At 35.8% G+C, this 25,882-nt stretch overlaps 2 protein-coding genes across 2 annotated transcripts; both read right to left on the bottom strand.

Annotated features, from left to right (window-relative positions):
- Window positions 1–1,815: 1,815 nt before the first annotated feature.
- Window positions 1,816–8,357, bottom strand: LOC122134979 (antithrombin-III-like). The gene is made up of 3 exons (XM_042712314.1): window positions 8,343–8,357; window positions 2,157–2,459; window positions 1,816–2,078 (listed from the first exon to the last, which is right to left on the bottom strand). The coding sequence occupies exons 1-3, from the start codon at window positions 8,355–8,357 to the stop codon at window positions 1,938–1,940; spliced, it is 459 nt and encodes a 152-aa protein (XP_042568248.1). The 3' UTR covers window positions 1,816–1,937.
- Window positions 8,275–25,823, bottom strand: LOC109047803 (roquin-1-like). The gene is given in 22 exon segments (XM_042712443.1): window positions 8,275–8,653; window positions 8,873–8,964; window positions 9,239–9,370; window positions 10,152–10,235; window positions 10,237–10,264; window positions 10,370–10,395; window positions 10,398–10,461; window positions 10,562–10,764; window positions 11,409–11,546; window positions 12,424–12,585; window positions 12,670–12,989; window positions 13,071–13,273; window positions 15,144–15,431; window positions 15,511–15,623; window positions 16,370–16,488; window positions 16,584–16,716; window positions 17,087–17,287; window positions 17,692–17,867; window positions 17,951–18,190; window positions 19,466–19,586; window positions 21,680–22,098; window positions 25,309–25,823. Coding segments are annotated over 21 exon segments (3,198 nt in total). The 5' UTR covers window positions 21,911–22,098; window positions 25,309–25,823; the 3' UTR covers window positions 8,275–8,529.
- Between the last annotated feature and the right edge of the window lie 59 nt (window positions 25,824–25,882).

Raw genomic sequence — 25,882 nt, 5'->3', positions numbered from 1 at the left:
TGTTTGATATCACTTAACTTTATTACAAGTTCCGCTATTATGAAGCTGTTCACGGTGGAAGCCATGAGTAACATTACTGAGGAGGCCATTGTTTGCTGATTTATAGTCGTTTTCAAGATAACCTTTTAAAGAAAATTTGGAGTTAATTGGAAATGGAAGATATAACGTCCACCAGAGCTTAATTTGGTGTAGAAAACTGAGAGGCATTTCAGCCTCAGCAATTACACCTGTCTTTAAGTAAATCATCAATGGGTAAGTTAATTAAAATCTGTCTGGGCGCCGTACCAAATGTTTTTATTCTGGCCGTTGCTGCAAATGTTTTGTATGTTTAGCTTTATTTGAGAAAAGTCAATTGGGAGAATTAGTGGTCAGTGTTTAAATTTACTAACTTTACTAACATATTTGTTGTAATTCCACACAATAATGACATATAGGTTTGTGTTTTGTTACTTTGGATAAGAAACAAAGTCTCATCCTTTACATTCTGTCAATTTTATCGGCAAATACAGTAATGTGCAAGTAGTGCTTCCTACATAGAATATGTCATTAGCTGAGACAGATTTTTTATTTATCTTTAAAAAAATGTTTATTAAAAATTACTTTATTTAAGGACAGAACCACAACTTGTTTAGTAAACCACTATTTAATTAAATAAAGAAGCCTTTTTTTTTTTTTAATCCCCCACCCGTACCGAAAATACCTTCAAAACCGAGGTACGTACCGAACCATCATTTTTGTGTACCGTTACACCACTACTGTCTAGGGTGCTGTAGTGTCTGTCACTTATTTGCATTGCCGTGAGCCTTGTCATAATGTGTTATTAAATGCTTACTTTGTTTTGTTGGTTTTGTGTGGTAGGATGGGTGTCTGTCATACATTTTGCAACCCGGGTTGTTGTCATCATACTATGCTGAAGTGCACAAACCGATTTTGTGATTATGCAATTATTTGTAATGAGGATTTGCATTTTACTTGAATGAGCTGTTTTATTTTGATGGTTACTCTCACTGTGCTGTTTGCTTGTTGCTTTTCTAAGGCTGGACTAGCCTCTTAAGAGCTGAACTTGTCTAGAAGAGGACCTAAGTTCCCTGGATGAGTAAAGAAGGTGAGAAGGCTAAGGTTTAAGTGTACGTTTATGTCACTGATGTGCTAAAAATGGGAAAAGTTTTTCCTTTGTGTTTTTGAAAAGTTTTGCATATAGACGCACAACGTTGAAAATGACTAAAAAAAGTTGTATTATGTATGCCCGGCCAGTAGTTGGCGATGTCGAACACTACGCGCATGCGCAAAGACTTGTTTCTATAGACTGAACAAATAATATGTGAGTATGAATTCACCATTTTTACAAATTTTAATTTTCATAGTTTACACGGTGACATTAACAGCATTGTTTTGGAAAACTTGCACTTTGAACCCGTTTGAATTTTCAGGTCCCTAAAATGTAGTTGACATTTAATAAAGGAACAGCCAAAAATCACAAAAAGTTTTCCGTTTTTAGTTGAAAATAGTGTTGTGTAAACACCCCCTAAGAGTCGCCGTTCGCTACTGGACCTTTATTAGCAGGTGTGTTTAATTGGTGTTTGAGCTAAACTCTGCTGGAAGGCGGACACCCCGGAAAATTGCGTCTTAATTACAATTATCTCTCTGCATCCTCACTTTCTTTGAAGTAGATTGCATTCACCAAGACTAATATGATGTTAGAGTCTATTGAGCCTTCTGGCAGGGTGTCTTATTCGGTTATCAGTCTTGTTGGCTATCCATTCATTTATCGTCATCCTTGAAACTTCCGGTTACCCCTGGAGGACGAAACTTTAATGTTTAGTACAGTGTCAAAGATCAGATGTGCTACATTTAGACACTTATAATGTAACCTTAAAATCGAGAGAGGCAGCAACTTGGCTCCATAGACCATCTCACTGATGTGCTGGTAGGACTCATTAAAATGCATAGATTTTCTCCAAACAAGAGATCAAATCTGTTGTCTCATGCTTTTTGCAGTATAGTCGACAGTTCAGCTTGGCGAAGAAGAGATGGACCTGGTCTGAGGTCTTCTCCTTTATTGTATTGAACTGAATAACCTACATGTGAAGAATAGAGAAGTTGTTGACCTGCTAAGTGATCTATCTTTATTTGGAGTTACAATTATTTGACCTTACTTTCATGAGCTGCTCCAGTGTGGTGTTACAAGCCCTTAGCTTCGTCATGGCGAAAGCTGTTGAGATACTTATTGGCGACAGAAAGATGTTTTCATCGTTGGACTTTCCCTCAGCAAGCTGCTTGAAAAACATGAGGGCGAAGTGGCTGTTGGCTTTGGACAGTTCCCACACTCGAGGGTTGATGCCAGCTGGGATCTTCTCTGGTTTTTCAGTTGGTTGTGTTTTAGAATCCGGGCTGCGGTAGATGCAAATTGGCTCCAAAGGTAGATCTTTGGGCTTTGCATTGCAGATATATTTGGCTGCCTGGACCGAACAGAGGGCGAGTACCCACAAACCCCATGTACATGCCACACAACTTCATTCTGCCCAAGATGGAATGGGAAACCAGCCCAGGAAAAGCAGTTCAGTGCAAATTCTGGTGGTCAGACAAGTCATGGAATCATGAGATGTCTGTTGTGAATTGGTATGTTTTTTTTTTTTTTTTTAATTTGTACTTTAATTAGACTTAAAACAGTTAGCAATGTGCAAATTTTACATAACACTACTTTTCTAGAAAGAAATTTAACTGCTTTTCACTTTAAAATCCAGAGTGGTTACAAAGTCACTCCATTTAAAGTTTAAATTACCATAGCTGAGTCAAATTTCGGCAATTTTTACTTTATTAATCATACACTGCTAGTCACAAATTAAGGTTTAATCTGAATGAAATGTCACTACCAATGGATGATTGACTTATAAAGATCCACTTTAAACTAGGATTGTTTCTAATTAAGGTGAAAATTTAATTACATTTTTATAACCCCACGAAAACGCTTCGTACAACTGTTCCAACAAAACTGCTCTTTCTGGATCAGGATTTTCAATGCATTTAAACATTTTTCATGTACTTGTCGTATTTCCTTGTTAAAGACCAGTTTTGGGACTAAAGACCAGTTTAGGTTATACTAAAGTAAGGAGCAAAGTGAGGAAACACTTCTCTGGATAGGTCAATGCCCTTAAGAGCACTGGAAGGACTAGAGATGGAAATTTACTCAGGACAACCTTTGTGCTATTAATTCATGGTGTAAGGTTAGCCATAACAAGCCAAGCAAATTTTACTAATAATGGGAAATCTGTTCAAAACATTGTTTCAAAAGAGGTGAAACTGTTTTGTTTGTTATCAGTTATTGGTATTAAAGATTCTTTTGTTTAGTGTGTTTTGTTCAATGTTAATGGTTGTTTGCATAAAAGTGCATGAATTTGTACAAAAGACCATAGAGGAAAATGGTTTACAATATCATTTAATCATCATCCATGCCAGAATCACTGCTCCACATAAAATACATTTCTTATTAAATAATATTTTCAAGTTTTTCAATATCTAATTCAAAAATCCAGTTAGTAATACCCCCTGCCCTCTCAAAGAAGAAAAGCAATTGTATTATACAAAAATGCAATCCAAAATTTCACACAGTGAATTCTTGTACAAAGTGAAAAAAGGTATTACAACTACATCCACATCGGAGAAATATTCTAAACATTCCTTATTGGAGTATAATATACAAACATTTATTTTCGTATTCAGGTTGAAGTTAAAGTGTACCTTAATTTAAGCAGTCTATCATGAGATAACATGGAAGAAATCATCAAAACCAATTATATATCCTGATGTTAGGAATCATGGTAAAAAGACCACAATGCAACACCCCATCTCACCGAAAAAGTCAATACATGAGTGCAAGCAACGAGTTACAGTGGGAACAAACATACAGAAATGAGGTGGACAGCACTCTCTTTGGACACACTTGAACAAACACACAAATCATTCATTTCAAAACTACATCCTACAGCTATAAGCTAAAACACTAAAGCCTGTACTTGTGCACAACCCTTATGTTTTCAAGTAACTTTATGACTTCTCATAAATCTACTGTGTGTATGTGCACAGCATATAGTTTCCCATCAAGGCCAGGGAACAATATGTACCATTAATCATTTTTCTGTGTGAGAAAACATACTACACTCTTGGGTGTTTCAGGCACCAAGTGTCAAAATTCAGATTTCAATCATTCCTATCTTCTAATTTTATGACGTTTGACACTAATTAGTACTACATTCATATTTCAAAACCAACCCTGAACGTAGTCAACAATCACAATAAAATGAGTTCCAGTGAGGAAGCACGGAGACTGTTCATTAAACAGTGATAAAAAAAAAAAAAAAAAAAAAAAAAACTTTTTTTTTTTTTTTTTTAGGAAGTCAGCACTGGGTGGATGAACCTCATGGAAAAAGTCATATTTCACCTCAAAAAGATTTTTTTGTTTGCATTGAAGCAATTAAGGCAATTTTTCCCCTCCAAAATGTCATTACCACAATGCAAAAAAAATTAAATTTAAATTAAATTTAATTATATAAATTATGCATTACAATAAAGAATTATTCTGTGCTTAATGTTATGAAAATAATTTTCACAATGCAAAAACAAAGGTTCCAAAAATGGGCCTTATTCCATGAGATATTTAAACATACTTGTGGTGAAATATGACTGTTTTTTGACGAGTTTCATGAGATTCACCTGGGTAAACATTTTGGTTCCCTTTTCAAATCAACAGTGATTCCCATTGGCTCATGGGGGATCATGTAAATGTTGCTTTGCAACAATAGTTTAAAACAGTTGGTTTACAAATGGCTGACTTCGAATGCATACTTTCAAAACCAGAAATAAATTGAGCCCATCTGCAAAGGTTTATACAATCTGCGTTTCGCTCAAGGAAACATTGAAAATCAATTTCGGTTAGGTACAAAGGAACTGTTGAGGATTGTATTAATGGCTTTTATGAGAGCAGTAAATCTTGATTTGTTTATCTGTATTATCAGACCTCCAATAATGTCATTAAATATGAAAATAAGCCTTGATACTTTCCTCTCTAAACAGCAATATCAAACTATGACAAAATACACAGACTGTTTTGTTTTCCTGTTCCAATTTAGACTCTTCAAAGAACCATAACATCAAAAGACCACCATCACACCATGAAACATGCTTAAATACTCCAGTTCAATTGCATGAAACGTACACAAAATGGCTACAAAAACAAATGACCTGGCAATAAATTCCTTTATCTCAGAAAGGATAGGCAAGTAATCCGTTTGGCGGTATAAAAGCCTGCAGATTTGAAGAGATCATTTAATATAAATGCTGACTTTGAAGACTGAGAGGAGTTGAATATTATAAATAGAGATGGTTCGGCTACATCTAAATATCCAACGCGTGAATAACTGCAGATCTGCAAAAAGGCACACCCTGAAGTCTTCAAGTCTTGAAACTGGTTAAGCGACAATTGCAGTACTGAAGAAAAAAAAAAAAGATAAAAAGCGAGTAACACGATTTTTACACACAAATACACTAAAATCAACCCTGAGATAAAGACAGAGGTCTTCCTTTAAAACAAAAAGTAAAGATGTTACCCAAGTGGACATAGGACTTATTATAGATCCTAAAAATTCCTACAAGAGCATTTAACATAACTTCGCCTTTTTGAACTCGTAATCCATTTAGTAGCTTTAAACCAACAGCAACAAAAAGCTTTCTGTTTCTTTCGAACAAATTTTGGGTAAATTCGTGCTATCGTTAAAGTCTACACTGTGCATCACAGTGGTTACCTAAACGAAGTTGCAATATCCAATCTTGACGATTGCTTAAATGTTGAGCTCAGACCAATGTGACAGTATTAATGAAAATAAAATCAATAGAAATCAACTCCAACTTAAGAGAAGTTCCACCAAAATAGGTGCTTTTAAGGTTGTGGTAGGATGTCTCAAGAGACCATTATATGCTAGCAGAAAAAAAAAAAAAAAAAAAAAGAAAAAACTATAATAAACTAACCTCCAATTTAAAACTAAATTATTGAGGCGTGACTGGTTTCATAAGCGATGAGATCTCACCACCAAGGAAGCAACGACATGGAAAAATGCAAGTTTGAGATTTACAGTGCAGGTGTTTTGATGAGCTTAATACATTACTGATCATGGAATAGCTGATGGAAATATGATGTTGTGTACTTTAATGTTAAGGCAAATTTAACAGTTGCCAAGGTCTGTGCAGAATCTGTGAGCACATTATCCACATCTTGCGTCTTCACTTGTTTATTTTGGCTAGCTTGATGATGCTTCCAGATTTTCTTCCAAAATCTGCACAGAAAATGTGAAAAACGTCTGTTTTTCTTTTATTGTGTGGTGTCTCTCTAAAGATCACTAGTAACTACAAACTCAATTTTTGGTTGGGTCGGAAACAAAACCAATTCCCAATAATGTGAAATATGGAAGTATTCATGCTTAGTGGTTTAATTCTCTTAAAGAAATGGTTCATGCAAAAATGAAAATTGTGTGAGATTTAACTCATCCTCAGGCCAGCCAAGAAGTAGATGAGTTTGATTTTCATCAGAACAGATTTGGAGAAATTCTCTTATTTAACTTCTGCAGTGAATGGGTGCCGTTATTGAGAGTAAAACATCACAATAATCCACACTACTCCAGTCCATTAATGAATGTCATTTCTTACAAACATGCAGCATGTATACCATTGCTTCTGGACAAAATATGAGTCCATAATCTATAATAACACTTCCTCTTCTGGAAAGCTGCATCCTTTGTTGTCCTCTCACATCAAAATCCATATCTGTTTTACACGGTTTTAAATTATAAATGTTGTTTGATCTGTGCATATTTCTCTTCTGGTTCAAACGACATGATTGTTTTCACTAAAGAAAGCAATATCTAGACTAGCATTTTAGTTAAAAACTCTAAATGATGGATTTGTTTATTACAAACATGCAGTTTTTCGCTTGACAAGACATTAACTGATGGACTGGAGTGGTGTGGATTACTTGTGGCTTATTGTGATGTTTTTATCAGCTGTTTGGACTCTCCTTCTGACGGCACCCATTCATTGCAGAGGATCCACTGGTGAGCAAGTGATGTAATGCTAAACAAACTCCTCAACACCTTGGATGGCCTGAGGGTGAGGAAATTTTCAGCAAATTTTTATTTTTGGGTGAATTATTCCTTAGAAGGTTGGGAGTCCAAGCTTTTCGAGTCCAAACAGTAAAGGAGCTTAGTTAATCCTCCATCAATATTAGAATTAATCTGAGGAGAACTGTGATGTACACGCTTGAGCTCAGCATGTAGGGAATTCGATTGAACCGGCCCATCAAAACAATATTCTGGAAACTTCAAAGATGAAACAGAATGAAGGAGAGTCTTGAGGTGGCTACAACTGGATCAAAGTCTTTCTTTTTGCATTGAATATACGGCACATCTTTCAGGATGAAAAACTCCACATATATTAAAAAAAATCGTGGCTTGATCTGAAGATCGTAATTTCACTGACAAAGTGAAGAGTAGTATATACGCATTCTTAAAACTGAATGCATCTTTATGAATTACCGTAGCAGCTTTCTTTCCATCCTCAGGATGGAAAAAATAAAACTATACCCCACTATGAAAAAAAACAGCATGACCTGGATTATTTCTATTCACGTCCACAAAATATAGAGGCCGATTAATGCATCCCTGAGGACATTACAACAGAAGATGATGATTACAGGCGGTTCAATCGAAATCCCACAGGCGATGTAGTGTAATACACTGAAAACAATACAAGGGCCCTGGTTAAGACTGGAAAAGGCTTTTGGCTTTGTTGGCATGAGTGCAGTTGAGGTCAAATCAGTGAACATTTGGGTTTATGAGAATTTCTATAACACACAATAATGTGCATCGCAGCAATCACACTGTAAAAGCCTAAATGAAGCCTAATGTATGAAACACGATACATAGTTTTGACCGTCACGATAAATCAAAATGGTTTCCATTGGTTGAATATGCAGCAAGCCTGCAGTAAAAAAATGAATTTAAACACTGTAAACCCTGACACAAGTGTAAACGCCAGACCAAGCACAAACAAGAGTGTAACTACCGAAAACGTAGCACATAATAAAAATGCAATTTTGAAACCCAAGAAAGTGGATTCATGATAGTTAAACAGCATAAGTGAAATCATCTTATATGTTTTTCAGATTCACCCTGATTTACTTGGCAATGAAAAAAAGAAAGTGAACAAAAAACAGGAAGAAAATGCATGACAGCAGATACTGCTGTAAAAAGAAACTAAATCAGGGCATGATTGTGCACATGCACAGTGAATCCCACCCGAACTCCACCCATATTTGCCTGATGGGTGTTTGAGGCTCAGCGAGGAAGATAAACGCTCAGGATTAAGCGAATGAATGGCGTGTGTCATACAGCAATGATGAAGCATCCTGCTCTAGAGGGTTTAACCCTGGCATTAGAGAGGGGTGGTGGTTGAAGAAGGGGAATCTGAGGTAGAAAGAGCCGACTAGGAGTGGGCGACTCCGTTCTTGGGCAAATCAGGGCTGCTGGCCACCTGTTCAGAGGACAAACTGAGAGATGACGTCTTGCTGGTCAGCGAGGACATGCCGATGGAGCCGTTTGAGCCCTCACTAAAACCAAAGAGAGAAAGGAGATGAGAACAACTGTGATGAACTCGTATTGTATTTGACATGACATGTATTTGAATTTCTTTCAGTGGACGTAAACCATGTACTTCTGAAAGCAAATCCTGACTTTAAATAAATAGCCCTTACACAACTGAAATGTTACTGGTATTTCTTTTGATTTAAAACCTATTTTACTGAGATAAAATCACTGTTATATTTCACCTAAGAGTGAGTGGATGCTCATCTCGTTGTAGAGTGTGTTCGTCTTGTCCATTTTCGACTGAGACCCTCTTGTACTTGCCATCGTGGCTCTCCTGAAGGCAAAAAATAATTCATGCTTAAGCACAGCAATGTAAATCACATGACGTTTAACAACTTCCTTTAGTTAACAGAAATATAAAAGCTCCTGAAATTACACTCCACAATCCCAGTTTGAAAAAACAAACAATAATTTTACAAATGACCTTGCTTAAAAATGAATTTTCTGCTCAAGAAATGGCCCACGGTCGCATTAATTATTAACTGGAAATGGAATATATTAATTATGAATAATTAATAGAAGCTCTATAAATTGCATGTCTCTCTTACCCTGGCCATCTCATGTGTCCTCATGATGATATCTCTCTCCACCTGGTGCAGCTCGAGACTCAGCTGTTCACTGGACAAATTCCCTGATGACCAGTCCACTCGAGACGGCTGGGACATGACTGAGCTTGGGTTCTGCCAAAAGAGAGAGTGAGAAGCTGAATCATTAAAACAACAAAAGTCATTATAATTATAACCTTTATTCTTTACATTATTTTTTTTTTTTTTTTTTTTTTTTACATTTTTTATAGAATAACAATACTACTAATAATAATTTATATGAAATGATGTGCATATATATAAAAATTAAGATTTTTTATATATATATATATATATATATATATATATATATATATTATATATATATAATTTAATACAATTTAAAAGTTAAATAATTTTTTTTTAATTGTGTATTATACATGCACACTTCATTTAAATTGCTATATATATTTTAAATACAATTATATTAAAATATACATACTATTCTAAAATATTCTGTACATAATATATTATAACAAATATATAAAATATACTGTATATAAAAAAAATCATATACACTTTAGTAAATATTTTATACTTGTGTCATTTAGTTGTATTCAATATAGAAGAAAAATATATAATAAAAAAATTAAATGTAAATTAAAATTAAATTTATGCATTTAGCAGACGCTTTTATCCAAAGCGACTTACAGTATATACTATACAGTACATAATGTATTTTTAAATAATAATATTTTTTAATAATATATTTATGTTTTCATTTATAGAATTTATATATTTTAATGTATTTTATTGTTAATTTCAAGTGAAAATTTGCTATAGTAAATATTTGATACATTGGGTGTCTTTTAGTAGGATCGAACAAGGTGTGAACAGGCCTTTAAAATGACACATCCAGCAGGACGGACAGTCTCACCTCCTGGCTGCGGCTCTGCGTCTGCTTGCTGATTTGCAGGTTGACCTGCTGTAGCTCCATCCTCAATTGCTCACGCCGGGGCGGCGCCCTGCACGGCAGGGGACAAACTGGACCTGCGGGATAAGTGGAAAATACTTCACACATTTAGAACCTTTCTAGAAGAAAACTACACTGAAACCAGGTGATTACTTGTAAAGGGGTGGGGTTGGGCGACATACCGCTCCCTGAAGTGCCCCTGAGGCTGAGGCTTTGGTGTGGCTGGTAAGCATCGCCACTCCACCCACTGTGATTCGCATAGGCGTAGTCAGCTTAAAAGAGAAGACAAAGGCCATTCAAATACCCTGAAATAATCATTTTGTCCCATTAGCAATGCTGAGACAAAGCAGGAGGAGTTTACAGCAGCAGAAGCGGTGTGTTTGGCCGAGTTTGGCAAGGGTGGCATGGGACTGTTTGGTGGGTAGCCCGATTTAGACGTGCGTGAGATGGCTCCAAAACGAGACACGGTCGGCAGGGAGCCAAAGGGAATTATGGGGTCGTCGTCTTTGACGTCTGCCGCTCTGCGTTGAAGCTCCAAGCCGTGTGCTCTCAGACTTTTGCTTTTGTCTAAATTTTGCTGTTAGGGAATGGTTACAATTAGCTCAAGAATCCTATATTATTATGCTAATTATTCAGCATACTATCATTTAAATACACCCAACTTTACTGTTTAATATTTAAGAATATTATCCAAGCATTAACATGAAATAAGCCTGAACTGTTGACAAAAAACATTGGTTATCTGTTATATATATATATATATATATATATATATATATATATATATATATATATATATGGCCTTTGGTTTGTCAACAGTATTTGTACAAACTAGACAGAATAAACATTGGTAACCTTTTATAATGGAACAGTCACTGAAAACAGCACAGATCTGAATGTGTGGGAGAAACGGGACACAATCACCTTGCAATGTGAGCCTTTCTGCTCTAATGAACTTAAATGTAAATTTTTTAATGCAATTTTTGCCCACAGAAAATTCTTAATTATGATGCTAAGGTGCTATAGTTGGTTGCCAGTGCATGCTGTGTGTTTGCTAGGAAGTTATGCATAAAAAAATAAAATAAAAACTACATTTCTTTAACATTCTGGTCTACAGATCTAGCTCAGGTTCCTCCTTCAGTGTATGCCCTTGGCCATGTTTTTGTTAAAAATACAACTGCTTGAGAATCCCTTATGTCCCTATAAACATGCAAAACTTACTGTGTCCATGCCCTCTTTGGACTTTATATCCTTGCCGCCAATGTAGGAACCGAAGGGGTCACATGACCAAGGTGAATATGAGCTGGTGTAGTCTGGTTCCCGGAGGTGTCCAAAACCATGAGAGTTCTCTTCCATGTACTGTGAACGACACAGATATGGCAACTCATTACCAAACCCTAGCTACTAGGGCTGCATGACTGCACAAATTGTCCCAACATTTTGTGATTATATTTCAATATAAATATAAATTTAACACAACAACAAAGATAATATTATTAATAACATTATTATTATATTAAACAAAATTTGAAATATTAATAATTTTGTTTTCTTAAAATTACAATACAATATAAATATGATTATAAAATAATAATAATAACTATTATTAAATACAAAAAAAATTACTAAAAATTTCACTAAAACTGAGTATTTTCATTATTATTTTTTTTACTACGTTTTTAAAACTACAATACTAATATGTATAACAATAAATAATTTAAATCATTAAAATTGATAATTTAATGGTTAATAAAATAGATTTCAGATAAATATAATAATTTTACCTTACCAGTTATACCATTTTTATTACTATTATTAAATAATTCATTCATTCATTTATTTTTTTAAATGACAAAACTAGTTTATGGCAGTCTTAATTTTTCAAACATTAAACAATTATTTAAGATTTATTACACTGCTCTGTGGAATACTCTGTGGAAAACTGAAGTCGGCACTATACGCGCTTGATAGGAACAGTTTTTCTTTCTAGAAGCTTTGCGTTCGGTTAGCTAATAAAATATTAAAACTCAATTTAGTATTATTTTTTATTTTTTGATGTTTTGCTTTTGTTTAGGTTTTGATATACTCGTTTCATACAAACGCAGCTGCTGCCATTTCACGACGATTGTTTTATCCTGCGATAACAACAATGTAGATTATCCCTTACTAAACATGCAGCCCTTCTACATTTTGCTTAGTATTATTATTTCTATGTAATATTGTTTTTCTGGCTTACATGGCTCTGTCCCCTCATGTCCTGAGGGTAGCTGGGGTCGTGCGAGTGTGAGGAGCTAAAGGTTGATGGGGAACCATCCTTTCTATCCTCCAGCTGGGCCATGATCTCCTGTCTTCGACGGTGCAGGTAGTCTAGGGACGGCTGAGGTCGCGTGTAGGCATTCTGTGGACACAGTATTAGGTTATGTTTTCTTTAGGTTTGGAATGAGACCCATGCAGTTCAAATATCACAGGTAATGGATCTTACCCTTGGGTAATTCCTGATCTGATTGGAGTGTTTATAACTGTCTTGTTCTGGCAGGTACGAAGCGCTTTGGGGTGGTGGCAGTGGGGGAACGTCTGGACTCCTACGGACCAGTTCCTCCCGTGGGGGGAATGTTTGGGGATGGGAGTAGGCTGAGTGGCGATGGCCATCGTGGTGTGAAGGGTATCCGTAATGTGAGCTTTGGTTGGCGCATTGGCGCTCTGAGGTGTAGGAACTGGAACCCGGATATGGTGGCATGCTTGGATCTTGAGCAGGGTGACGGGTGTAGCGTGGGTGCACATGGTGGTAAGGATAAGGATTACCTGTTGAAATGAGGGAAATTAACATTTTTAGAAGTGCAAAATATTACGTGTTTGTTCAAAAAATAATAAGTGTTTTGCTACCTGCAGGGTACTGGGAGGATTCATATTGGGTGGAGGGTGGCAGAGGGCCTCGCGTCTCAGAGTAATACAGTTCAGAGTGGTGTGGTGAATACATGTGAGGAACTCTAGGCACCGCAGGCATGTGCTTCTGTCCGACTGCGCCATCGCCGGCCACCCTGGAGTGGGAATTTATGAACATCCCTGGTTTTGGGATTGATTCCAATCTGCAAATCAAGAAATAAAGTGCAGGATCACTCTGCAGTCTGGCTTTTTTAAATTAAACAATTTTGACTCAAATTTATATTTTATGTCCATTTATTTGGCATGTAGCCATGTAGTAAGTTGAATAATGTATAGCAGTGTCATTACTGTTAAAGGGGTCATGTGATGCGATTTGTAACTTTGGTTGCCCTACATTTAAAGGGGTCATATGATGCGATTTCAGAAAGTTGCAAAGACTAAGGTATCAAATCTAAAGAGATATTCTTTATAAAAGTTATGAGTCAACCACAGCCCCCATCTCTACGTCACTATGTGGGAAGATTTGCATAACGCCGCCCAAATGTTCACGCAAAGAAAGAAGGCATAACTTTGATTCTCTCTGTTGCAGCTGCTGTCATGTTGTGGAGCCTCTGTGTGCTTCGTTGAAGTGAAACTTTGTTTGGCCTTCCAAAAGAGTCCTTAAGAGAACTTTAAGGCTTAATATAATTTATACAGATGAGTTATAAAAAAAATTCACGGCCCCCTCACAGTTTTCATGAAGGACAAAATTAGCTATATAGACCAAAATAATTTTTTTGTACCAGGCTGTAAACATGTTTTTTTCTGCTGTAAAGTTGGGCATTTTAACATGAAGAGTCTATGGGAATGACTCCCTTTTGGAGCCAGCCTCCAGCGGCCAGTCGATGAATATTACAGTTTAGTCACTTCCATGTTGGTTTCAAGAGAGGGAGAGGGAGGTTGCCGCTTGGTAAAAATCGACGTGTTTCAGAAAGGCAGGGGGTATAGAGGAGAAACTATAATGTACATTATGTGGAAAATAATGTGTTTTTTGAACCTTGAACCGCATAAACCACAGTGCATTACACCAAATACACAAAAATAATGTTCTTTTTAGCAACGTCATATGACCCCTTTAACTAAAACTTAAAAAACAATTGTTTTGATTTAGTTTATTGAAATGTTGCTGAATTTAAGCATTTAACATTTTATTCAATTAGTTGCCAAGGCAACTTTTTTAATTTTCAGTTTAGTTTGTCATCTATATAATGATATCTATAGAAAGTATAAATATTAGATGACAAACTTGAACTGAAAATAAGTTGAAGTTCTAAAATAACAAATCCAAAAAAAATTAAAGCCAAGTAGTAATATTAATAAAAAAATCTAATTAAAAAATGATAAAAGCACACAAAATCACCTGAAATGAAATAAAGCTAAATATAAATATAAAAAATACTAATAAAAATTATAAAAGCACATAAAATTACTATAACCTAAACTAAAATTAAACCTGAAAATATTGAGAGGTGGTGTAAAGAGTGCAAAAAGAGAAAAAGGATTCAACAATACAAAAAAATACTGATGTATAGATAATTGGTCAGCATCAAAAAAGTTAGTAAAAAAATTAAAAATTTAAAATAAAAAAAAAAAAAGAAAGTGCTGCTGCCACTGCTAATACAGTTAAAATATTAACTATCCTATAAAAATAATAATTAGCCATTTCTTTCTCTCTAAAAACTGGTCAAATCATGAGACTATTTATATATTTTGATTTATTTAGATCCATTCATTATTTAAAAATAACAGTTACTTAATAAAAAATATATTATATATATATATATATATATATATTATATATATTATATATATATAATATATATATATATATATATATATATATATATATATTTCATTTTTTATATAGCTCTTAATAAATTGAAATATACATTATACTTTACGAAAGGGATCCTTGGCAAGGGTATCTTCTCATTTTGCGATATGTGATGTAAAAAGGTTTGAAATCCCCAGTGCTAATATATGATTTGCCCCCCCCCCACCCCCACCCCCCCACTAATAAACAAATAAACTCACGACTCTGGAGGTGAACCAGGCGCACTGAGGCTCCCAGAATTCATCTTCTCTGGTCTGTGTGTTGGATCATATGATGGGTCTGAGCCTCTGGAAACCAGGTGGGCAAAAGTGGATTCGGGTCCTGTTGCTAGGATGACGTTAGTGATGGAGGAGGGTTTGCGTGGGAGTCCCTCCATCGGCAGCCCCTCGTCAGGCAACAGACCGGTGCCGAAGTCCATCTCATTCAGCTGGGTCAGGGACTGGCTGAGCTGTCGCCTCATTCCCAAACGCTTATTCATCTTACGGTATCTGTTGTCAAAGAAACGGTGGTGAAGCTGATACTAAAGCTTATTATGCTTTACTTAAATGTACTTCAAGTGCTGCTTACTTTTCAAGCTCTTCCTGAGAGTGAGCAAAGGTGCAACTTGCCCCGCGAGGACAGCCGCCTTTTTGTTTCATGTCCCGACACATGTAGGTCTTATATTTGCTGTGCTGAGGTGGCTGTGGACAGGAATTGAGATATGCTTACTAATTTCTGTGCAAGTTATTTAAATGACCTAATTAAAAAAAAAAAAAAGAGTAGCTATATATAAAAAATAAAAATGACAACACAGAGTTTGAACTGAACTGAAAATATAAAAGTAAAAGCTAATTCAAAATATTAATAAATACTATAATAGTATCTAAACATTAAATTATACCTGAGGTATAGATAAGCAAATAAATTATATAAAAAAAAAACTGGTCAAAAATCATAAGGCTATTTTAATAAATTTTATTAATAATATTTTTAATATTAAATATTAATATATTGAAATTTTTGTGATCTGGTTACAGACCTGTTGCTGAGCACCTCATTTTTAATTTTTTTAATGTTAATTAATTATAGTTAATTAAAGGTAAAAAGAAAAATAAAAAATAAAAGCACAAAGTTTCTGAAACTTAAAAATGAATACTGCAAATATAAAAGCTAAAATAAAATATTATTAAATATTACAATAACATAAAAATAACATGTATAAACACTTAGTCATTATCAAAAAGAAAACCCACTGAAATGTAGAAATAAATAAATAAATTTAAAAAAGTGCTGCTGCTACTACTATTAAAAATAAATAGATACATATATGAATAAAAGAGATCACGAGACTATTTTGACACTATTTTAATCAACTATTTCAATAAATTATTTAAAACTATTAAATATTTAAAAAATAATATTTTATGTCTACAGTCTGGTTACCGACCTGCTGCTGATCCCCTCCTTTCTTGCTGTGGTTCTGAATGAAATCTACCAGGCCATGAACGACGGTCCGCACTGCTTCCAGCCCTTTGGCTAGCTGCTCCCATGTGGGCGCAGGGGCATCTGTTAGTACAAAAAAACAGGTGTGAGCATTCAGACATTTATGTTGTTAAGAATGGCTGTATTGACATATGTGTGAATGGAGCAGGCTGATGGACCTGGGCTGGGGTCGATGTCAGCCAGCAGCTCTAGATGGGGTCTGAGGCGGTTGAGATTGGCTGGATCTCCTGTTCTCTGAAGGGCGATGGTGAGTTCCTGCACACTCTGAGCAAAGGATGCTGGTGTCTGCAACTGAAACACACAAAGCCACATAACCACATACTTCACATACCAGCAGACAAAATCAACATGTTTTCATGCACGAGGTCACAATGCGTCCTCTACATAGGGAGGGGTGTTACTAGAGAATTTAAACACGTAACACTTTGCCATACTATATATATAATTTTTTTTTTTGCAGACCTGCCTTAAAAAAAAAAAATACAGCACCACCTAGTGAAATCTTAAAATATTACCCAGGAAACAATCAGAACAGGATATGTTTGGAAAATTTAAGGTGTAATTACCTAAAAGGCCACTTTGAACTATTCAATTTATTTTTTCTAGCAATTTATAAACAAAAAGCCATTTTTACTTCTTATAATACACATCCTCATCATACCTTGTCTATGATGGACTGCATGTGGGATTTGTGCGACTGGTCGCCGTACAGTAGAGATGACCACTGGTCCGGGGCGATACGCAGTCCACCCTCCATCGCGATCTGAACGATCTGAGAGTCGTGTTCCCTCCGAAGAGCCTCGTACGTGCGAAACTCCTCCTTCAGCTGCATCAAGGAGGAATCCTCATCACGTTTGGTCACCTGAGATTAAAACAAATAAAATGTTATATATTTAATATAAATAAATACAAAATATACATTTTTCTAAATATCTATTATTAATACTGCATAAGTTTAAAAAAATATTTTAATTCTAAAATAGATCTATTTAATATATTTTGTAATTTTAATTATTTAATAAATACAAATGTACAAATTTTTTATTGTATATTTTATCAAATATATTATTTTATATTATATAACAGTTTTTAATATATTGAGGTTACAACAAAAATGCTATGCAGTAAAATTGTATACTTCTGTGTTACATTTTTATATATTAGACATTATATACAATATATTTTATTATTTTTTTTTTTTATTATTAAATCTATAGCAATGAGAAGCATTAATATTGTAAAGGAAAAGAGGAAAAGTAAAGGGACCTTAAAGCAGGAGGCCCTGTAAAGCAGCTGCACCACATGTCCTATGCTGGTTTTTGAAGCCTGGGGAAAACGTGGTTCGAGTCTCTGCACCACAAACAGGACCAGAACCTTCCGTGAGAGGGCCGAACCATCTTCCAGAGCGAGCAGGACCAGCTTCAATGCTTCTTCCTGCATAGCTGTTGGGTGAAATCCCAATTTTTGTTAGTGCCCTGAAATGATTTTATCAGCCTGCTATCATGTTATGGTGGTAAAATCTTACCAGGGCCGAGAAACTGGCAGCCTCTGGCTCTGACAGCAGCCCACAGGTTGGAGGAGAGCTGCTGAGGGTTCTGGTGCTGGAGGATGAGCTCAGTGACAGTGCGTTCACCCAGAGAGCGGGCCGCCCGCATGGCCCGGATGCGGCCCTCCTCCTCCACCAGCTGGCAGTGCACCAGAGTCACCAGCTTCCTCTGCATGGGTCTGCTGAGAACGCTCTGAGCAGCGCCATTCAGCCCTGCACCTGCACGGATCAACACCAACAAAAAACAAATGTTAACTGAGCCTTTTCATGGATTACTAATTATCATGATGGATGATGAAACACTTAAAAACTAGGGCTGGCTTTTGACACAAATTTCACAATTCAGTTTGATGGTCCTTCACAAGCTTACTATGGATATATATTAGGGACAGAACATAGCAAATTTTCTAAACTAATTTTGTAAAATATACCTTAGAGTCAATGATGTGGAAGGTTGAAATTTGCTGATTCGTATACAAACACTTAACATATACAAGTTTTTGTTATATTAAGATTATAATACTAACTTTAACTTTAAATTACATAATTTCTACTCTAATTCGTTTTTTGAAATGTAAACATTTAAATGGTGACTGTCACAAAAACTTGATGGATTTATTCAAACAAATTAAATATTGAAGAACAATAAAAAATATATATAATCAATGTTATATGGTGCATATTTAACAAAATGCTCCCCTCTAGAGTTCATTTTTCTAGCCAACTAATGAGTTCATGGTCACCGAATAAGTTTTTCTGTGGTAAATGTGACGTTAAGTGACACATTGCTTACAAGCTATTGTCGTCTTTCTGTGTTTAAAACACAGATTGAGTGATTACATGAGACAGGATATGGATTTCGGTAAGTTTTAGCCTACTCTTTCTTTTAACATACCTTCGGATGTTCATTCATGTTTATTTCAAGCGGAGATGATTCTAACTGAGGAGCTACAGCGATCTGTCACTCCACATTAAACAGCTCCAAAACGGGATTTCATATTTGAATATTGTTATAAAATGGACAGGATTTGAAATCTGAGACTTTGTTTCATATCAAAAGTAAGTGTATTGGAATTTACTGGATGGGAGGCGCGCTACAATGTTCCATTCATTATCTGACAGGCTAGACTAATCGATTCTTGGGATTTATTAATCAATATCGTTTCATAAAAATGAGAATCGATTAAAATCGAGAAATCAATATTTTTTTACCCAGCCCATTAAAAACCATGTTAAACCATATGCTAAGGATAATACATATGGTGAATTGTTAGGTGTCCAAAAAAAAAAAACAAAAAACAAATAAAAATAAAATAGTAATTTAAATAAAGTAAAATATCTTAAAATACATATAAAAAAACATATTGCAATCGCATTCCAATTATGATATCTTAATGCATTTGTTGACATTTATGATTAATCACTTTTAAAAAAAGCATATGCTAACTTGTACTGAATAAATAAACAAAAAGGGTCACGTAAAATGGCAGGGACCTCTGATGTTGCTCAGGGGTTTGAGATAGAGGGCCAGGTCCTCCACACATGTGCGAGACTCCTCATAGTGCTTAACGTCCTCTGCAGCTGTCAGTAAAGTGACGGGGGGAGGTTTGAGTACCTGCAGGAGAAAACACAACATTTGTCTGTCACCATACCAAAGATAGTTCTCATCTACAGGGCTTTGATGGCATTCCTCACATAATAGGTCATCTGATGGGGCTGTCAGCATTCCTTTACACGAACAACATGTTCACACCCACAGACTGAACAACAACTCCCATAACAACAACAGAGAGAGGAACGATGGTTCTGGCCACAAAAGGTCCCGTCATTTGGGCTGTCATGACTGTGAGGTTTGGCTGATTCACGATCATATAAATAACTGCATTTCTGAATATGGACTGATTTAGGACTGACACTTTAAAATGGTAGAATGATTTTCTATTATATATGATTATTACATTAGATAAACCAGTTTAAATGTGTAGGATTTAAAAAAATATATTTTTAAAGAAATGAACACTTATTCAACAAGAATACATTCAATTGATCAAAAGTGACATTAGGAGGACACTATTTTTTTTTAATCCATCCCAACTGAATAATATATTAGTAGTAAGAATTATTTGGCTATTATTTTCCAATGGTAATACATTTCAGCCCTTATTTCTGTTTTTGGTTTCATTTTAAAAGGTGGTCACTCATGTGTGAATAAAGAGATTTGAATTTCTTAATGTAGATCATTTTTAAACAGGCAGTTCATCTTATATGTTTAACATGGTTATCTTTACCTCATTTGCTTTGTGTGAAAACCTGCATGGACCCACACTATCTGCAGTTTTGCAAATGTGAAACCATGGCATTTTTGTATTTGCTTAAACACCTTATTTAAATGCAGTTCCCAATGGAGCGCATTATGACTGTGGTCATCTGAATTAATCGTGACTTAGACAATTATGTAATAGTTGCAACAGTCATACCTATCACCGCATGTGCAGAATAAAGAAGTATTTGTACAGACAATGCTGGCAATGACTGGCTGATGTTGATTCAGCTTCCTGGTTCTCCACTGTGCCATCCTGTCATGCAGTCACATGCTTCTGTGTCACATCAGGCATGAAATCCAACCAGACCGGAACGATCGCAAGCTGATCTTCAGAAACCTGATGCCCTGAGCTCCACCTCTCCACGCTATACATGACATGTTCAGCTCATCCTCTTGATTCAGAAACAAGCGGATGCAGTAATCACAGTAATAAACACGCTCCACCTAAAGTACAACTGCTGTGTTGTCTGCACGATCACTGCGGTCTGGTCTTTTTGGCTGTTTGCCTCACGTTCCGATTGTTATCAAGGTAATTTGAAAAAGAAAAAGTTACAAGGAACCACAGTAGTTTTACTTCCTTATCCTTACTTAGATAGCCCCACTGAATAATAGAAACCTGCTTAGTTTGAAAGTGACTTCTTTGTGAACCGTGCCTCATACAGTGGGGATAGAAAAGAATCACCCTCCTTTAAAATAATCACATTTTGTTGCTTTGCAGCCTGAAATGAAGACAGACAGTTTTTGTTTCATCCACCTTCTCAATGGCACGAGTGCTGAATGGTTTAAACACTGGCAAGAAATGCAAATTAACTTCAGTGAAGATGCGACACTGCCTCGATTGTGCAAGTGAGAATTCCTGTGTCAACTGTGCAGCTCGCTTCTAGTGCAGACACGATGTGCTGATTTGAAGCCATTTGCGCATTTTGAGAGGGAAAGAGAGAGAGCGCACGATGATTCATTCACACCGTCACACAGAAAGTGAGCGGATTCATTTGTAATGAAGAAATATGAATTGTACCTCACTTTCAGCATTATTATTATGTTACCCAAGCTGGACAGAGATTGAGACGGTGCCACTGCATGTCATGCCAAACCTCTCACTGCAGGCGCGCCGTCAGCTTGAGATCAGTCTTTATAGAGACCACCAATCAAATATCCCAAAATGATTATTGGCCGATAGCTGATCATTCGGAGCACCACTAAGGAATTGTGTGTGAGAGCAAAACATTTTCGGTGCAGATTTCGCTCATGTTTAAGTTGGTCATATGAATTCGCTGGATTGATAAACACTTGCTGAGCTGTGCTTCATACATCTAGCTACTCTATTGACAACAGACCTTTTTTGCCACACAATCTTGCAAATGTGACCACACATTTAGACTCACCTGTCCACTGACGAGCTGCAACAGCGCTGTGTTGACGGGCAGCTGCTCGATGTCTGTGCTGATGGTGGTCTGGTCGAACGGGCAGGCCTTGCGGTGCAGTTTGTTCAGGCACATTTTGCACACAGTGTGGCCGCAGCCCAGGCTGATGGGCTTGCGGTGGCTCTCCTCGAAGGTTTGTGTGCAAATGGGACACAACAGAAACTCTGTCCATTGCGGGGCTTGCACTGGCATTGTAGCGAAGCACGGTCTGTGATGCACCGGTCTCTTATTGCTGCATTTGTGTCTATGTGCGTTTTGTGTAAAACGATACAATAGTAAATCCAAAAGGTTCCACTGGAACCGATAAAGCTCTTCCAAAGATCACAGTTCTTAATTTCCTGGCATTGTGGGCGTTCAGCACATAGTGTGAAAAACATAACCTGAAAGACAAAAAAAAAACAACCCACAAATGATCACTCACATCAAGATTTTACAGTAAATCCCAACATGCCAAATTATCTTGTTCAGCCATAAATTACATAATTCTTGTTAATTGTGTCTTGGCCTTTTTCAAATAAAACATTAAAAATGCAATGCAGCTAAATTGAGCCTCATTTATGAAACAGAACAATGTTGTTATTGTTAACAAAAACATTTTTAAAAACTAAAATAACTTTTTAATTATGATTTTTTTTTATGTTATGACTTAAACTTCCTAAAATAGACAAATTTATGAGTTTTTTTCATACAGAATAACTAAAAAGTTTTAATTTGATAACCTGCCTTTCATTTAACATGAAAATGCTGCTATTTAAACTCTTTTACACATTAGCACAAAAATCCAAAATATATAAATACATAAACTAAAAAAAGAAAGAAAAAACTAAACAATAAAAGAGATGAGTAAAAACAATGTTTTTATGGTATTTTAGGCTTTATAATGATGTTATGGGATAAAAGGCTTAATAAAAATTAATTTTTTTGTTTTTATGTGTTAGTTTGTATGTAAATGTTTAAATTTTAACTTTTATATTTAAGTGGTTTTATGTATAAGTTTTTGTGTATATGTTTATACTTTTTATACCATTTAAACCTTTTGGCCGCAGCCTGAAAACATGAGTTCTATAAAACATTCAGTCCTGGCCGGGAAGTTCAGAAGAGCAGCAATAACCTGACTCATCATTTATTACACCGCAGTCTGCGTACCTTACCCTAAAGCTGCCTGAAATAGCCATTATATAACCAAATCAACACCTCCACAACACACAAACAAGGGGATTTCAAATAACTAGTCACGAGTAAAGTACAATTCCTTCGACCGCTCCAGCGGCAGACATAACAAGGAAGCGTCTAAACTCAAATGAGGTTACGAGTCCTGAGCTCTGACTCATCTGACAAACAAAAATTCAACGTGTTTTCAGGAGCAGGAAGGCAGGAATTTGACCTATAGGGAACAGAAACATGAGCAATAACAAAGAGCGGTTTCCATCACATGCACGGGAGTTGCACACTCACGCTTCAGTGACAAAAGGAAGCCGAAAACAAAATCATAAGATACTAGTTGCGAAACACCTGTTTCCTTTCTGAATGTCACAATCTATGCTGAAAACTATTTAGATCTCCACTCATTCACTCCATCAGGAATGCAAGTTTAGTTTTCGCAAGGATTTCTGCCTAAGTCATGTGCAAGTGTGAGAACTGCACCCATAATTTTTTTTTTTATTATTATCTTCAGCAGCCACCCATGCAACTAAGGTACTTCCTCTTGTGGCAGCTAACAAAAGCACCGTTTTACATCGGCACGCCCACGTTTTCTTTCTATGTCATAAATTGTTTCATTGGTGCCAGAATTTCTCAGAACTATAATTAAGTTTTGTGGCGATCGACAAAAGGGAAAGCTCTGTGGTGTGGGATAACTATATATAGAACTCCCTCTATTACAAGTATTTTAGATAAAATAAAAAAGTCATTTTCATTTAATTTCAATTTTTTTTAAATCTATTTATTTTTTAAATGTTAAAAAAAATAGTTAAAATAAATAAAAAATATTATATATAAAATGTTTAAAACTTTAAAAAATTGATTTTAAATAAAACATTTTAAATATATATAAAATGCATACATTAAAAAAAAAAAAAATTAATAATAAAAAAATACATTTGAAATTAATTATATGTGTATATATTTTAAGTGTGTGCGTGTGTATACACACACACTCACCAGGAAGTACAGTATGTCAAAGTGTATTTCCTAGCATCTCCATACAAAGAATTGATGCAGTGTAATCATGACTTGTTTGTCAACTACATGTGACTCATTTAAAGGCAACTGAATTTAATGTGTACATTAAAGGTCATTTACATGCCTCACAATCACTTTTTTGATTCAAAAAGAGGATTTTTTTTTTTTTTTTTTTTAGATGCCAGAGCAGTCATGGAAAAAATTACCTCTGTTCAAAGCATGCTGAGACTTATCTCTTGCCCTTTGCCTAGTGGAAACCCCCTAAAGCGGGTTAACAGAGATTTTAAGCATCACTTAATAATCAAGCGTTTAATTACACAACTCAACACGATCTAACAATATATAATCCACATCCTATTTAATCTGTGCCTAGAAAAAGACAATTAGCACGTGTGCATCATCACATTCCGATCGGATTTAGCAGCCAAATGAAGCAAATCAAATGTATTAACATCAGATGAGTCCCCAAGAAACTCTTAGTCGAAGGTTTCTTGAGAAAATCCTATTTCTGTGTAAACTGTTTGCATAACACCAACAAGCCCTTCAGGACAGGAAAGAAAGAAAGAAAGAAAGAGACAAAGCCCTTTGACTAGACCTGCATATGGCTGAAATAATAATAAAACACTCGCTTTAAACTGCAATTATGTATATATGTCTTAATACCTACTCGTTTATCTATTCAAGTGCCACACGATGATGAAGAAACAGTTCTTGTTTAAAAGCTCAGATTGTCAAACTTACGCTAGCCAGCTAGCAGGTTAACGAATAGCCATGTCTAAATTAAAACACAAATAAACACATTACTGATCCTCACCTAGCACCACGACCTGTCTTCTACATATAAACATTATGAAGTCGTATAAAATGTGAGTTAATATCAATGCGCATTTGGACCGTTTAGACCGATTTGAAATTTGAATATTAAACAGCTAACGTTAGCCGGTGTGCTAACAAAAAGCTTGTAGCGCTCGGCTAAACGCCATTTGTTGAATTAAAACGGTTCTACCGCGAACCCCTTGCTGTTTGTAATAATATTTTGCTAACTGGAACACTTTCAAAACATACAAACTTGACACTAACCGATAATAAAATGTATTCTTATTGAAAAATGTGCTCGTGAGCGTTAGCATTTATGCTACGCCGGTTAACGCATCTTAGGTAACGCTTACAACGCTAATTTCTAATAGTTTTAGGCGTTTCAAACGAATTACGCACATTTTAACGATACTTACTGCAGGAATGTCAATTAAAGCGTTTTAAAGGTGATTGAAAAAATGTTCTGCTGTATTCCTAAGCTACCTACATTTTTACACATTGTTGTAGCATCTATATACGGCGTGTATATAAAAGAAACGAAATCTAAAAGGTCAATAAACCTACATAATATAAGCAGCACAACATGTACTCACAATATTTGGTTCAGCTCAATCTTCACAGAAGAGGGGCGAATTTCGCCTGCTGCTGTAATGAACGTTTCTTTGGACTGACTGCTGAGTCTCGGAGCTCACGCGAGACAAGTCCAGGATTGCGCAACCGGAGATCATCCACCCATCGAGATCGTATCCTACATGGAGTCAGGAATCTCCAACCCTACCTAGACAGCAGTGGTGAGGTCCAAAATGCTGTTTGAACACACAAAAAAAACAGCTTAGCAGGTTTTAAAACTCAGAGCATTAGCGACAAGCCTCTTTATATTTGGTGGCAGAGTGAGAAACTAAAGTGATGTTGTGTTTGAGCTTTTGTCTACATTAACATAATGGCTCTCGTTTATGTTGAAGTCTTGAATCCATCAAGTTTGTTCCAATGTGGTTGGTAAGGCACTCCAAGTAATGTTTAATTCATTGAGATTCTGTTGCTAGGGTGGTTACTCTTTAGCCCATGTCAATTCTGGCCCTTAGATACTATTATGTAAACTTATGTAGGTTTGTCACCAGGTGTGTTTGGCAAGTCAAACATTTACCTACTAATTAGATAACATAAGTT

The sequence above is a fragment of the Cyprinus carpio genome, chromosome A22, assembly GCF_018340385.1.
Source record: "Cyprinus carpio isolate SPL01 chromosome A22, ASM1834038v1, whole genome shotgun sequence".
Classification (NCBI taxonomy): domain Eukaryota; kingdom Metazoa; phylum Chordata; class Actinopteri; order Cypriniformes; family Cyprinidae; genus Cyprinus; species Cyprinus carpio.
Note: the sequence above shows the minus strand (reverse complement) of the source record. Positions and strands in the feature narration are given on the sequence as shown.

Excerpts from the sequence above, each read along its gene's own strand:
- LOC122134979 (XM_042712314.1), bottom strand. Across the intron at positions 2,079-2,156 it reads CACTGGAGCAGCTCATGAAA|GTTATTCAGTTCAATACAAT; the intron begins GTAAGGTCAAAT and ends CTTCACATGTAG.